General features: G+C 53.5%; 1 protein-coding gene and 1 non-coding gene across 2 annotated transcripts in view; both read right to left on the reverse strand.

Moving 5' to 3' along the window:
• Positions 1–6,927, reverse strand: part of IQGAP3 (IQ motif containing GTPase activating protein 3) — a 25,823-nt gene extending 18,896 nt beyond the window's left edge. Inside the window, exons 1-12 of the mRNA XM_066610151.1 lie at positions 6,895–6,927; positions 6,258–6,370; positions 5,528–5,684; positions 5,268–5,345; positions 3,620–3,696; positions 3,338–3,405; positions 2,745–2,858; positions 2,295–2,492; positions 1,914–1,976; positions 1,015–1,178; positions 778–865; positions 161–321 (exon numbers count right to left, since the gene is read on the reverse strand). Of these exons, the coding sequence (XP_066466248.1) occupies positions 161–321; positions 778–865; positions 1,015–1,178; positions 1,914–1,976; positions 2,295–2,492; positions 2,745–2,858; positions 3,338–3,405; positions 3,620–3,696; positions 5,268–5,345; positions 5,528–5,684; positions 6,258–6,370; positions 6,895–6,927 (1,314 nt within the window). The remainder of the gene's footprint in view (positions 1–160; positions 322–777; positions 866–1,014; positions 1,179–1,913; positions 1,977–2,294; positions 2,493–2,744; positions 2,859–3,337; positions 3,406–3,619; positions 3,697–5,267; positions 5,346–5,527; positions 5,685–6,257; positions 6,371–6,894) is intronic.
• Positions 6,928–11,821: 4,894 nt separating this feature from the next.
• LOC136635345 (U2 spliceosomal RNA) lies at positions 11,822–12,012 on the reverse strand. The gene has a single exon (XR_010793386.1). It is a non-coding gene; the product is annotated as a U2 spliceosomal RNA (small nuclear RNA).
• Positions 12,013–14,682: the final 2,670 nt, after the last annotated feature.

Consider the following 14,682-nt stretch of genomic DNA (forward strand, 5'->3'; position numbering starts at 1 on the left):
TGGGTCAAGAAATATATCAAGTTGCAAGATGCAGGGCTAGAGAGAGCCAGGAGCAAGCAGAAGGCACCAGAGGGGTTCAGCAGATGGAGAAGACCAGCAGAAAGACAGAACGGTCTGGGCCTTTAGAGAAGCCCGGGGCCAACACCCCCCTTCCCTTCACCTGGTGCTGCTGCAAGAGGGCAGAAAGCTCCTGTTGGTACAGCTCTGCAGCAAAGTGGAAGACTTCTGGCAGCTGAGCGTCAGGGTCCATTAGGGCCTGTACTGTCTCTTCCGCAACCCCTCTCAGGAGGGCGGCATGGATGCGGCGGACGGCCTGCAGCACTGCAGACAAGGCGGGGGAGAGTCAGAGGGTGGGAATCAGCATCACACCCGTGCAGTGGAGAAACTGTGTCTCTCTTAGGCTTTGTGCTCGCCAACAGTCGAAGAGGCAGGCCTAGAGCGGTAGAGCCACCTGCCCCCCCCCCACTTTGCACGAAGAAAGCCTCTTCCCACAGGTATGTCCATGGCAGCATCTCCAGGCAGAGATGGGAAAGACCCTTCTCCCAACCCCAGTAAGGGGTTCTGGTCCAGCAGTTCCCAAACCCTGTGGGTCCAGGGCCCACAAATCTTTGGTAGGTCATGAAACCGACAGGGCAGATGAGGCTCTAAGCGTCAAGGGTTAAGAAACCTGCTACTTGGGGACAGAGAGAGAAAACAAGGACAACCCAAGAAGGAAGCTCTGGACACAGCCTGGGTGTCCAGGCTCCACGTGCCGCCCGCCAGGGACTCCCCACTCACTGGCATACTCCTGATCGGCTCTCTCGTTGGCCACAGAAATCCCCGCTTGGAGTTCTTCTCGATCAAGCAAGTCCAGATAGCCCACCTCCTGCAAGCCCAAAAGAGAGGGCTACAGAATTAAAACGCAGCAGGGGCACCACACTGCTTAGGCCACGACTGAGCCCCTTCCGTTAGTGCAAGAACAGGCGCAAGACAAGGGCCAATGACCTCCCCCGTCCCTTTTCCGCACAGACTCACCAGGGCTTTCTGCTCCCGGTCAGCGCTGAGTTGTTCCCAGTACCAGCCTGTGTTCTTTCGCCTCAAGTTCCTCAGGGCCAGAACTGGGTCCTGCAGGGCGACGTACACGGCCTCGGGGTCCTGCCTCTCAAGGAACTCATCCACTGTCTGCAGCGCAGCCTTAACTGTGAAGAAGGAGGTCAGGTGGCTTGTCACTCTCCCAAGTAGGACTCTCTTCTGTCCCATCCTTGGGCTCCAGGGCTGTGGCTCCTCGACTGAGCCGTTCCTGCTTTCCATACAGAAGTGGGCCGCTGTGAGATACAGGAAGCTGGACCAGATGGGCCTATGGCCTGATCCAGTGGGGCTGTTCTTATGTTCTTATGGGGAGAGAACAAGACCTGTCCCCTAACAGCCCCCAAGGGCCACTGTTTATCACTGTTGCTGCCCCAAGACCAACAGACCAGGCCAGGATAGGGCAGCTTCCTAGCTCCACACGAACACCTCCAGACAAGTTCCAACAGCGCTGGGGCTCAATTCAGAGACCACGTTTCGGAAGAAATTTAAGACTGGCCTGACATCTGCCCTAACAGACCTCAGCCTGAGGAGCAAGACACCATGGTATGAGACTGGCTTCGCACAGGGGGACCCCCTGCCACGAAATGGAGTCAGGGTTAGTATGTCTGAATGGTGAAACGAGTGTGACAGTCGGAGATTCACCTCCGTAGGCTGTTGCACCAGGGAAGGGGTAGATGGGACCCACAGGCAGACGGAGAACTCCCCCGCCACGGAGGGCCTGCGGGGAACTCAAGCCACAATTTGGCTTCCAAGCCGCGAATAGAACAAGGTGCAAATAGAGCCCGTGGCTTTCCTAGACCTGGAGACAGTTGCGACGGTGGCTGCAGAGGACGGCCGCCACTTACCATTCACCTGGTTGATGCAGCGCTGGAGCTCAGCCTGGGTCAGGCACCGGTCGTAAATGTCGCCTCCGCCAGGGACTTCTTGCAGGCACTGGGAGGGAGCAGGAGCAGAGCATCAACCTCAAAAATCAACCGCACTGGAAGAATTCCCGTTTGCAGGTGCTGCGTTCCCGGTTATACTACTACAAGTTGAGCACCCCTTATCCAGACTGCTCGGGATGGGAAGGTGCCTGGATTTCAGAGTAACTGCACAAGTACAGTGAGGAAGGCCTCCCCTGCTCTTGTCAGCGTTGTGTCCGCGGGCCTCTTGGACATTTCTCAACCGTGTCTCTACGGGGACACACCAAAGCGGAGGGCAGAATCAATCAATGCTTCCCTCCCCACCCCACGCGCCTCTGCTCACCTGGGTCTTGCCGCTTGAGGCTTTCTCCATCTTGGCCTGACTCAGCACCACCTGGTAGTCAGCAGCCAGATGGTCGAGGAGGCCGGCCAGCCTGGCACTGGGGTTGAGTAGGGCTGCAGCAGTTCTCTCCACAATCCCTACCTCCACAGCTTCATTGATGGCGAGCACAGCAGCGTGGACTGCAAGGCGGGAGTAAAAGAAGGGCCATCGGCCTGACTGTAGATGAGGCACGTCCACCAGGACTCTGCCAAGGTCTCCTCCAACCCAGCAGCCCGTCTCCACCATAAGGCCACTAGACGCTTGCCGGCTTCCCAAAAGTAAGGCAGCACCCTGTTGATTTTTATCGCTCAGTACTTGCTTGCAGAGGTAAAATGCCCCTGATCGTGGAGGCTCTGTGAACAGCCACTGAAAGAACCCCACCCCCCACCTACCTGCTGCCTCGTCCACCGAGATCTCATTGGCCAAGATCCCCCCAATTTTGCTGAAGGAGGGTAGCTGCAGGCCGTACTTCTCCAGCTCACACTTCATGTGGTCAATCTCCTCATCTGGAGCCAGACAAGGACAAAGAGGGGGGCTCAGTCTGTGGCTTGGCGCCACTGCTCATTTGCACTCAGAGGAACAGAGGGAACCAAGCTGGCTCCTTTGCCCACAAACTCAGTCCATGCTGACTAGGGAAGAGATTACAGTGGGACATCAGGAAGAAATTCTTGACGGTCGGGGGGGGGGGGGGGGGGAGGTCTGGCAGTGGAACAGATTTGCCAAGGGAGAGACTAGATGACCTTGTGGGTGCACACACAAGGAAGGAACCGTGTACACCACCCTGAGCTCCTTGGAGAAAGGGCGGGATAAATGTGTGAATGATAAATAAAATAAAATAAATGCCCCTTGCAGAAGACACCTGCCTCTCCACTCGAGGCAAAGCTCCTTGTTTCTAGGTGGTGCTGCCTAAATAAGAGCAACCAGCCTGGCCAATCATCAGGGTCAACCCTGGAGCCAACCTCAGCCTCTTCAGGTGCACTCTTACCTGTGAAGTTGACTTTCCCATACAGGTCCTGGATTGGGGGAGCCAGGCCAAGCCTGAACAGGTATAAGCTGAGAAAGGAAGGGACAATACTGACTTGCTTCCCTCTCCCTCATTTAGGTCTTCCACAAGAGCAGTTATTCCAGCAGCTGCTCACCTGGGGCGAACCACAACCCATCTCCAGGCCCAGGTTACCCTTTAGGTCCAAGGCAAAAAAAAAGAGCCTGTTTTTGTCAACACCCCACACTGCATCAGTGCTTTATGTGCAGACAGCGCTCCACGCACCTCAGAGCATGAATGCAATAGACCACCCGAGGCATGTTCTTCTTATCATAGATGTCTGTTGTCTCTGGGTGGAAGATCTGTTGAGGAGGAACCAGAAAGAGGGTTGAAGTGCCCATATCCAGGACTTTGGGTGGGGTAGAACTGAGCTTTACAGGTTATTTTAGATATTTTCACCCCAACTTTCCCCTACCAAACAGAGAGGCATCCAAGACATAATTTAAAACTGGAAGGTTAATGAATGTAACAGGGCTTTGGGTATTGGTGGAAATCTCTCCTGGACTGAGACCTGGTTGAAGACCAGGAAACAGAGAGTGGGTGTCAATGGGCAATTTTCACAATGGAGAGAGGTGAAAAGCGGTGCGCCCCAAGGATCTGTCCTGGGACCGGTGCTTTTCAACCTCTTCATAAATGACCTGGAGACAGGGGTGAGCAGTGAAGTGGCTAAGTTTGCAGACGACACCAAACTTTTCTGAGTGGTGAAGACCAGAAGTGATTGTGAGGAGCTCCAGAAGGATCTCTCCAGACTGGCAGAATGGGCAGCATAATGGCAGATGCGCTTCAATGTCAGTAAGTGTAAAGTCATGCACATCGGGGCAAAAAAATCAAAATTTCACATATAGGCTGATGGGTTCTGAGTTGTTGTGACAGATCAGGAGAGAGATCTTGGGGTGGTGGTGGACAGGTCGATGAAAGTGTCGACCCAATGTGCGGTGGCAGTAAAGAAGGCCAATTCTATGCTTGGGATCATTAGAAATGGTATTGAGAACAAAACGGCTAATATTATAATGCCGTTGCACAAATCTATGGTAAGGCCACACCTGGAGTATTGTGTCCAGTTCTGGTCACCGCATCTCAAAAAAGACATAGTGGAAATGGAAAAGGTGCAAAAGAGAGCGACTGAGATGATGACGGGGCTGGGGCACCTTCCTTATGAGGAAAGGCTACAGCGTTTGGGCCTCTTCAGCCTAGAAAAGAGACACCTGAGGGGGGACATGATTGAGACATACAAAATTATGCAGGGGATGGACAGAGTGGATAGGGAGATGCTCTTTACACTCTCACATAATACCAGAACCAGGGGACATCCACTAAAATTGAGTGTTGGGCAGGTTAGGACAGACAAAAGGAAATACTTCTTTACTCAGCGTGTGGTTGGTCTGTGGAACTCCTTGCCGCAGGATGTGGTGCTGGCGTCTAGCCTAGACGCCTTTAAAAGGGGATTGGACAAGTTTCTGGAGGAAAAATCCATTATGGGGTACAAGCCATGATGTGTATGCGCAACCTCCTGATTTTAGAAATGGACTATGCCAGAAGGCCAGATGCAAGGGAGGGCACCAGGATGAGGTCACTTGTTGTCTGGTGTGCTCCCTGGGGCATTTGGTGGGCCGCTGTGAGATACAGGAAGCTGGACTAGATGGGCCTCTGGCCTGATCCAGTGGGGCTGTTCTTATGTTCTGAACTACAATTCCCAGGAAGCCTTGCAGGTCTTCTTGTTATCTGGTGTGCTCCCTGGGGCATTTGGTGGGCCGCTGTGAGATATAGGAAGCTGGACTAGATGGGCCTATGTCCTGATCCAGCGGGGCTGTTCTTATGTTCTTATGAAGGGGAGCCCCCCGTCTCCTGCGGGGGTGGGGAACAGGATCATTACCGTAGGTAGCCCAACATGGCTCATCGCGGACCGCCAGCGGTTAATGTTGTCTGTGTGCCGGAAGCAGAGCCCACATGCCTTCCAGGAGAGAAAGGAATGACCAGCCAATTAGGGCATTCCAAGGCTGGAAATGGTGCCAGACAGGCAGTCCACCACCCGGTCATAAGCCCCCCTCTGGCAGCAGCAACAGTGTGCCCAGCCAACCAGCTCCACCCCACCTCTCCAGGCCTCTGCCCCCAACCCAACCACAAGACACTTGCCTGGAACTGGGCCTGATCCAGGTCGTAGATCTTCCTCAAGGGAACAACATCTGGAGCAAAGAAGTGTCCCAGCTTGGCCAGGAGGACACCGTTCCGCAGGCTCTCCTCCAGCTCGGTCGGGGAGGCCAGGTCCTCCTGCAGGCAGGCCTCCATCCAACTGCCACCAGCACGCAAACAGAAAAGAGGCCTGTGATTTTTGTCCTCCCTGCCCCAAGGGCGGCCAAATGTTTGGAAGGATCCCTGCTCCTCTGCCCTTAAGAGCCTTCAGGCAGTGAGCTCTCCCCAAGCTCAGCTCTGGATGGACCAACCCCCTTTTGAGGGCATTTAGGCCTTCAGATGCCATCACCACATCCTACTTCCACAGTAGCAAGGACGTCCACAGATTAATTACGTACACACTGGCCCCCAAACCTCCTGCCCCTCTGTTTCACTGAATGACCCAGCCCGGCTCTAGACTTGGCGCTTCTGTCTCCAAAAGATGTCCTGGCCCTCTGACAATTTGGGCTGCCCCCCCCGCTTCTTTTCCAGCTCTCTAATCTCCTTCTTGTGGTGCCGTGACCAAAACGGGACACAAACCACTCCAAATGGAACTGCACCAGACCCTTGAATCAGGGCAATGTATAACATGAGCCTCTTCTTCTCCATCCCTTTCCCAGTGACCCCAGCACGGTGCCAGCCTCCTACACTGGGCTGAGATTTGCATCACACAAAAGGACCCTTGCGCTCTCACCGCTTTGCTTCCTCCAGGCGGCAGAGGTACTGGTAGGCAATGTTCTGGCGTCTTCTCTCATCCATCTCGTCTGCCGTCAGGCGCTCATCTGGAAGAGAACCAGGAAGGTTTTGCTGTTAGGGGTCGGACTCAGACCTGGAAGATCCAGGTTCAAATTCCTGCTCAGCCGTGAAGCTTCCAGGCTGACCTTGGGCCAGCCACTCTCTTTCAGGGACTTTCAGTGACCCCACCTCACAGGGTTCTTGTGAGGACACAAGAAGGGGAGCTCTTGGAGGAAGGACAGTATGTGAAAAAATAGCAAACACACACATAGGCCAAACCCACACTGTTTAGACCGGGAGCAAAAGGCTTCATCACAGCCCTAGGTATCTGGGGCCACACAGGCTGTCCACCTTGCACCACTGGTCCTCTCTGAGTGCAGAGTAGTGCCACTCACTTCCTTAACACCCCTGTGGAGAAAATTCACCACAAACCACAAGCTTTAACTCAGTGCCAGGCTGTGGCCCAAACACACATTCACTAGGTTGCATTTTAAAAGTCTCTCTCCTCTGCTTTTCATAGCTGAAGAGTGGCTTGCAATTAAAACAATAATAGGCTGCAATCCTATCTACACATACCAACAGAAAGCCCCACTGACTACAATGGGGCTTACTTCTGAGTAGACATGCATAGGATTGGGCTCTTAGCAACATTTTAAAAAACGATGCTTTCAAAAAAAACAAGGGTCAAGAGTCATCAATCTATATGCCAGTTTTAACAGATGCAACTCAAGAAGGCAATGGAAGCAGTGCTGGGGGGAAGCAAGGCATCTCTCCTGAGGCAGGGAGTTCCACATACACGTATCATACTTTTATATACATATAAACAGAGCAATTGCATTAGAATCTTGTCACTCAGTTATTCTGCTGAAAGGATATTGTTAACAAACCATTATGCTGGGCTCACCTGCTCTTTAATAAAATCACCAAAATGGTATTCACCACTTTGGAAGTTGAAATGGAAAAATTAGAATTGTAAACAGGGAATGGAGATATACATGAGCCTAGACCAGGGGCCTACAAACCCTGGCCCGAGCATGCCTCTGTCGGGCCTGCGGCCAGCAGCTGATCCCCTGAGAGTCTCTGGTCCAGTTGACCAAACACAACTGGAGTTGTGCTTGTGGGATGGGGAAATGGGGGTCCATTTATCTGTGTGCTTTGGGCTGTGTTTGTATTTGGAGAAATCCTGGACATTTGAGCCCATTCATTCATTCATTACATCATCTAAGTTCCATCTGGAATGTACTTATTTAAATTTTATATTTCATTTTTGTTTTTCCAGCCCTCGGCACTGTGCCAGATATTTGATGCGGCTCTTGGCCAAAGAGTTTAGAGATCCCTGGCCTAGACTCTTTCTGCCACTCTTGAGCTTAATGGACCCCCTTGAGCTTAATGGACCTCTTGAGCTTAATAGTCGGGGGAATATGCAGGACCCCCAATTCAGAGCAGGGGGGCAGAAAAATAACACTGTGTAACACCAAAGTTGTTTACGTGGAGTGAGAAAGGAGGGACAGAAACGACCGAGAAGAAAAATAAAGCCAGAGCGCAGGCTCTGCCAAGAGGCTGCCTGGAAGACAGTCCAGCCCTTGACTCCAGCGGGTGACTCACGCACACCCAACGGCTATGGCAAGGAGAAGCTCCCTGGCTCCAAACTTTCCTTGTCTGTCCAACTCACGTATTCGGAGCTGCTCACACTCCCCCCACATCTATCCCTCTTCATTTGGGGGGGGCACTTTAGTTCCACTGGCCTTTCTCTCCCCAAGGGGGGCTCAACCCAGAACGCAGGGCTGCCCCCCACTCATGTGCTGCACCAACTGCCTTGGAATGCTGCAGTTTGGGTTAGTTTCGTGGCTGGGTCTGATCCTGCCAGGCCCACCCCAAGCTAAGGTAAGAAACTTTCCCTTATTTAGAGGAAGGGGCTGGGGGTGCAGGAGGGGCAGAAGCTGCTGGCACACCCCAGGTCACTCCTGCTCCGCCCCACTCCTTTTGGGGGTGAAAGCAGGCCCTGGTGAACCACTCGGATTATCTGCTCTGCTTTCAACACTGACCGAGGACGACCACTGCATTCTGGGGGCTGCTCACAGCCCTCACCCCCAGGTCTATCAATTGGGGGGGCACTTTAGTCCCACTGGCCTTTCTCTCCCCAAGGGGGGCTCAACCCAGAACCCAAGGCTGCCCCCCACTCATTTGCACAGCCCCCCTCCCAGGATGGGAAGGGAGGCAGAGCAGATGCTGGGGGAGGGAAGAGTGGGCTGGGGGCGGCAGAAGCTGATGGCGCACCCCAGGTGGGGGGCAGCAGTGGGGCAGGGACCCCCAGACCCAGCAGCTGGTGCAGGAAGACAGGGGGCGCTTCCTTCCTCCCCCAGCCCCTTCTTTGTCCCCCTTGTGCAGTGCCCTACATGGCATTGCAAGCCCCTCGGGGCAGGGCTCTCCCTCCAGCCCCCCCCAGACACGTGTCCAGGCCCCGGGTTCCCACGACCACTCACAGCCTGGCTGCTCCATCGCTGCTCCAGCTGAGCTTTGAATCTCCCGCCACCTCCTTCCAGTTGCGCCCCGCCCCTCCCCGCCCCGCCGCGGAGGAGGCTGGGAAGTGTAGTCTCCTCGGGCTGGCTGTGAGAGCCGGCTGCTGGAGCGACCAGGTGGGACGCCTGCCGAGGAGCCACCGGCCTGAGCGCCTGCAGCTGCATGCAAGAAGGGCCCGATCCTGCACTCTGCACCACACAGACCCTGCGCTGGACTGCCACAGGCTGCAACCCTGGCCACACTTACCTGGTAGTAAGCCCTGTTGACTGTAATGGGACTTACTTCTGAGTAGACGTGCCTGGGCATGGGCTCTTGCAAGCCTTTCCCAACGGATCCAGTGGGACTTACTTACTCCCAGGTAAGCAGCCTTCATTCCGTCCAGAGTCAGGCTGGAAGGGGGCTGGTAGCTGGAATTCTTCTGCTTGTCACAGTCCTATGGCTGCTAAAGGTGAGCTATCTCTTCTTTAAAGGCAGGTAAGGCCATTGTTATGTACACAGGCCTACAAAACTGAGAGTCAGAAAAGTTTTTCCCAAACTTTATGGTGGTTTGATATGAATTTGGGGTGCCGATTCCAAAAGTGGCATCCGTTTTGCCCTATCAAGTCTAGTTTTGGAGATACAGTGCAGTCTCATTAGTGAATGAGGGAGAGTCAGCATGGCTTCTGTAAGGGTAAGTCTTGCCTCACGAACCTTATAGAATTCTTTGAAAAGGTTAGCAGGCATGTGGATGCGGGAGAACCCGTGGACATTATATATCTGGACTTTCAGAAGGCGTTTGACACGGTCCCTCACCAAAGGCTACTGAAAAAACTCTACAGTCAGGGAAGTAGAGGGCAGGTCCTCTCCTGGATTGAGAACTGGTTGGAGGCCAGGAAGCAGAGAGTGGGTGTCAATGGGCAATTTTCACAATGGAGAGAGGTGAAAAGCGGTGTGCCCCAAGGATCTGTCCTGGGACCGGTGCTTTTCAACCTCTTCATAAATGAGCTGGAGACAGGGTTGAGCAGTGAAGTGGCTAAGTTTGCAGACAACACCAAACTTTTCCGAGTGGTCAAGACCAGAAGTGATTGTGAGGAGCTCCAGAAGGATCTCTCCAGACTGGCAGAATGGGCAGCAAAATGGCAGATGCACTTCAATGTCAGTAAGTGTAAAGTCATGCACATTGGGGCAAAAAATCAAAACTTTAGATATAGGCTGATGGGTTCTGAGCTGCCTGTGACAGATCAGGAGAGAGATCTTGGGGTGGTGGTGGACAGGTCGATGAAAGTGTCGACCCCATGTGCGGCGGCAGTGAAGAAGGCCAATTCTATGCTTGGGATCATTAGGAAGGGTACTGAGAACAAAACGGCTAATATTATAATGCCGTTGTACAAATCTATGGTCAGGCCACACCTGGAGTATTGTGTCCAGTTCTGGTTGCCACATCTCAAAAAAGACATATTGGAAATGGAAAAGGTGCAAAAGAGAGCGACTAAGATGATTACGGGGCTGGGGCACCTTCCTTATGAGGAAAGGCTACGGCGTTTGGGCCTCTTCAGCCTAGAAAAGAGACGCCTGAGGGGGAACATGATTGAGACATACAAAATTATGCAGGGGATGGACAGAGTGGATAGGGAGATGCTCTTTACACTCTCACATAATACCAGAACCAGGGGACATCCACTAAAATTGAGTGTTGGGCGGGTTAGGACAGACAAAAGGAAATATTTCTTTATTCAGCGTGTGGTCGGTCTGTGGAACTCCTTGCCACAGGATGTGGTGCTGGCGTCTAGCCTAGACACCTTTAAAAGGGGATTGGACAAATTTCTGGAGGAAAAATCAATTATGGGGTACAAGCCATGATGTGTATGCGCAACCTCCTGATTTTAGAAATGGGTTATGTCAGAATGCCAGATGCAAGGGAGGACACCAGGATGAGGTCTCTTGTTATCTGGTGTGCTCCCTGGGGCATTTGGTGGGCCGCTGTGAGATACAGGAAGCTGGACTAGATGGGCCTATGGCCTGATGCAGTGGGGCTGTTCTTATGTTCTTATGTGAATGGTTCAAGCAGCTTCCTCATGAGGAAGTCATGGTGTAGGCTTCCTCATGAGGAAGCTGCTTGAACCATTCACTAAAGAGACTATGCTGTGTCTCCAAAACCAAACATGCCATTTTTGGAATCGGCACCCCAAATATACCCAGGAATTGGTGTAAGTTTAAGGAAGTAAAATGTGTGTTGACATGTGTTATCTTTCCCATTTTTAATTATCTGTTCTGCAGAAGAGGAGGGTGTCAAGATGGCCTTCAAATTTGCAAGACCTTAGAGGAGAAACACACCTGAATGGCCCTTGATTAGCATGACCTTTCCTGAGAGTTCAGCCTTTCCTCCCTCCCCAAAGTCCCCCCCCCCCAAGTCCTGACTGGCTCCCAGGAATGTCAGCAAAGGCTTCATATGAGGTGTCAGGGAAGGATTTGCACAACTTGGAAAGAGAGTCACACCCACTGCTGGGTCAATTGCTCTGCTTTTATTGCTGATTGAAAAGAAGTGCCTAATTGTTCTGAATAGCAAACAGACAAAAGAAGGTCATGCCCCTGAGGAATGCAAAATAAATAGGACTCATTCATAGAGGGTAGGGAGGGGCCATTCAACCTTCTCCCCCCCCCCCCATTGCTGTTTGCCACAGGGTGATAAGAGCCATTAAGTTAGATAAGAGTCTTTAGAGAAGCAAAAGCCTAAAAATACTGCAGCATCAGGTTCAGGGGCCCTCCGGGGCAGGCGGTGGGAGACAGAGAAACAGAAACAGGGCTCTGCAGAGGAGGAGGAGAAACCCCAGCAGAAGAGTGAAGAGCCACATCAGTCAGTGAGGAAGCCCACAAATGCCGGAGCTTCAGCAGCATCAGGTTAAGCAGCCCAGGTGCCTCCAGAGAAAGAGAAGCAGAGCTCTGGAGAGTGGAAGGAGAGACTGCCCAGAGAAGAGGAGAAAAGTCACTTCAGTCTGTCTTTGCACCAGCAAGATTCCTCCCCGAGGGAGGTGCACCGTTCCTGGAGGTACTGCAATACCAGGCCGATGCGTGGAGTGGACGGAGCAAGCCCCTATTCCATCTCCCAGTCCCAAAAATCCATTTAATATGTAGTCCTCGAATAGAGGACGTATCAGATATTAAACTGATAAGAACAGATACTACACTTGATCTTAGCCAAAAGGCCGAGAAGCGATACTACAACCTGGGAAAACCCAGCAGCCCTGGTCGGTGGCTCCTCTTCCAGCCGCCCGAGAGCAGCGCTTTGCCTTCCGGAGCCCAGCGGCACAGCCGGCACGGCCTCGTTCACCATCACGCGGAATCCACTCTGCAAACGTGTCTTCGCACGCCTTGGGGGCAAATGCCCTCCTTTGGGGCACTTCTCAGCTCCCTTCCGGGGACTCTTCTCCCCTCGCCAATTCCACCGCCAGCGTGGGATTTGCATAACACTGCCCCGTTTCCCAGCATGCTCCAGTAACCCTTTGATGGCTGGCTGTGCGGCGCTGCTCTTTTCCGAAGCTCAGCTGTGCGCCAGGTGGCAGTGTTGCCTTGTGGTTCACGAGTACGGCTGGTCATCCAAGCGGTGGAGAGTGCAGACTTTTGGTTGTTGGGCTCAGTGCCAGTCCCAGAGACCCCCCCCATGCCTGAAACAAGGTGCCAAATGCTGCCCCCCACCCATAGCTCTCTTTTCTTGCTCTTGCTCAGAGAACATCAGAAGTGATGTCGACTGCTGTCACTCCTGGAAGACTCCCAAGCGTGTCATTGCACAAGCTTGTGTGGACCATAGCTCACTTTGGCGGTGAAAGCAGAAGGCGACCCAGACGGCGACCTGAACATTCAGCTGCCAGGGCCACGTTGCTCAGTCTTGCTCCTGCCGTGGGCTGAGTCAGAACAGTGGTTGAAAACAGCACGTGCACCATTTAGACGCAGCTCCGACGATATTCTCACCAGTCTCTGCAAACCCTTGGCCACCGTAGCGCTGCTTGTGCTTTCTAGCAATAGGAGTGACCCAGCCCAGCAGTCACTTCGCCCATCAGGAACATAAGAACAGCCCCACTGGATCAGGCCACAGGCCCATCCAGTCCAGCTTCCTGAATCTCACAGCGTCCCACCAAATGCCCCAGGGAGCACGCCAGAAAACAAGAGACCTGCAAGGCCTCCTGGGAATTGTAGTTAAGAACATAAGAACAGCCCCACTGGATCAGGCCAGAGGCCCAACTAGTCCAGCTTCCTGTATCTCACAGCGGCACACCAAATGCCCCAGGGAGCACACCAGATAACAAGAGACCTCATCCTGGTGCCCTCCCTTGCATCTGGCATTCTGACATAACCCATTTCTAAAATCAGGAGGTTGCGCAAACACATCATGGCTTGTAACCCATAATGGACTTTTCCTCCAGAAACTTGTCCAATCCCCTTTGAAAGGCGTCCAGGCCAGACACCATCACCACATCCTGTGGCAAGGAGTTCCAGAGATCAAGCACATGCTGAGTAAAGAAATATTTTCTTTTGGGCCTCATGGGGTGCATCTGGGTGGGGGAGGAAGAAGAAGGAGCGTCCTTGCAGTCCCCCTGGGCTCTGCTGGCGGGGAAGCAGTGCTGGTTCCAAAATGTTCCGCAGTGAAGGCCGAGGCTTCTCCCTCCCTGCCTGGACAGCCGCTTCTTTTCTTTCTCACCAGATGGGATTCAGGAGCCAGCTGCCCTTGAAGCAGTGTTACCTGGTCACCCAAAGCACCTGTTTTCCTTCTCCCAGATCCCTTCAGGGGTGTGCAGGCTCCACACGAGCAAGAAACGGGCTCCCAGGCCAGAGAGTGAGATACAGTCACCTTTGGCTCATCCGAGGTCTTGGGCAGCCACACCTGAGCCTGTGCCTTTAAAGTGCAACGTGAGAAGCGGCCGAGGTGGGTCCCTCGTCTCTGGACCTGGTTGCCATGGAGGGCGTCGGTATGTCTCAAGCAGGCCGACAGGAAACTGGATCCGGGCAGGCCGTCCCGGAGGGAGGGAGAGAGGGAGACCAGCACTGCTTCCCTCGGACAACGGGCTTCTCCATTTCCCTCTCGGGCCTGAGCCAGCAGCAGCCGCTGAGGTCAAGAGAGACGCTGTTTGCCAAGCCCCTCCAGGAACCGAAGAGACCTTTCGGAGGCTGCCTCGCTTGAACGGCCTTGTGATGCTCGACCTTCTGCAGAACCTGCCCAAAAATGCTGCCCAGCTGCCTGGCCTCACCACAGCCGCCCCAGACCCGCAGGGCCTTTTAGCAAAGGGCCACTGACGGTCTTCTGGGTAAGTCCTGGATTTGGATCTGATCTCAGGCAAGGGTTTGAATTGCTCACCAACTTTTAAAAGCAACGGGGACAGGATCTGTTGCGGCTGCAAAGCCGAAATAAATGCAGGGGGTGAAAAAAGCTTTTGTGCGCCCGGCTTCTTCTCTTTCGTTCTTTCTTTGAAGAAAAAGATGCTTAATGGCTCTCCTCTCCTTCCCTCCTGCATGCTCCACTCGTGCATCTTCTGTCCCTGGAGCCACCCCAGAAGTGTGTGGGCCCAGGGCGATTCCACCAGTGCCGCGCTGCCTCTCCCTGGTCTTATTTCGGTTTTCTCCCTGGCATGGGGCAAACCACTGTCCTGCTTGTCTCAGACCCCTTTTTCTTCTTTCCCAGCTACCTTGCAGTGCTGTGACGGCGCTTAACATAAGAACATCAGAACAGCCCCACTGGATCAGGCCAGAGGCCCATCTAGTCCAGCTTCCTGTATCTCACAGCGGCCCACCAAATGCCCCAGGGAGCACACCAGATAACAAGAGACCTGCAAGGCTTCCTGGGAATTGTAGTTAAGAACATAAGAACAGCCCCACTGGATCAGGCCAGAGGCCCA

This window comes from Tiliqua scincoides, chromosome 15 (assembly GCF_035046505.1).
Source record: "Tiliqua scincoides isolate rTilSci1 chromosome 15, rTilSci1.hap2, whole genome shotgun sequence".
NCBI classification, from domain to species: Eukaryota; Metazoa; Chordata; class Lepidosauria; order Squamata; family Scincidae; genus Tiliqua; species Tiliqua scincoides.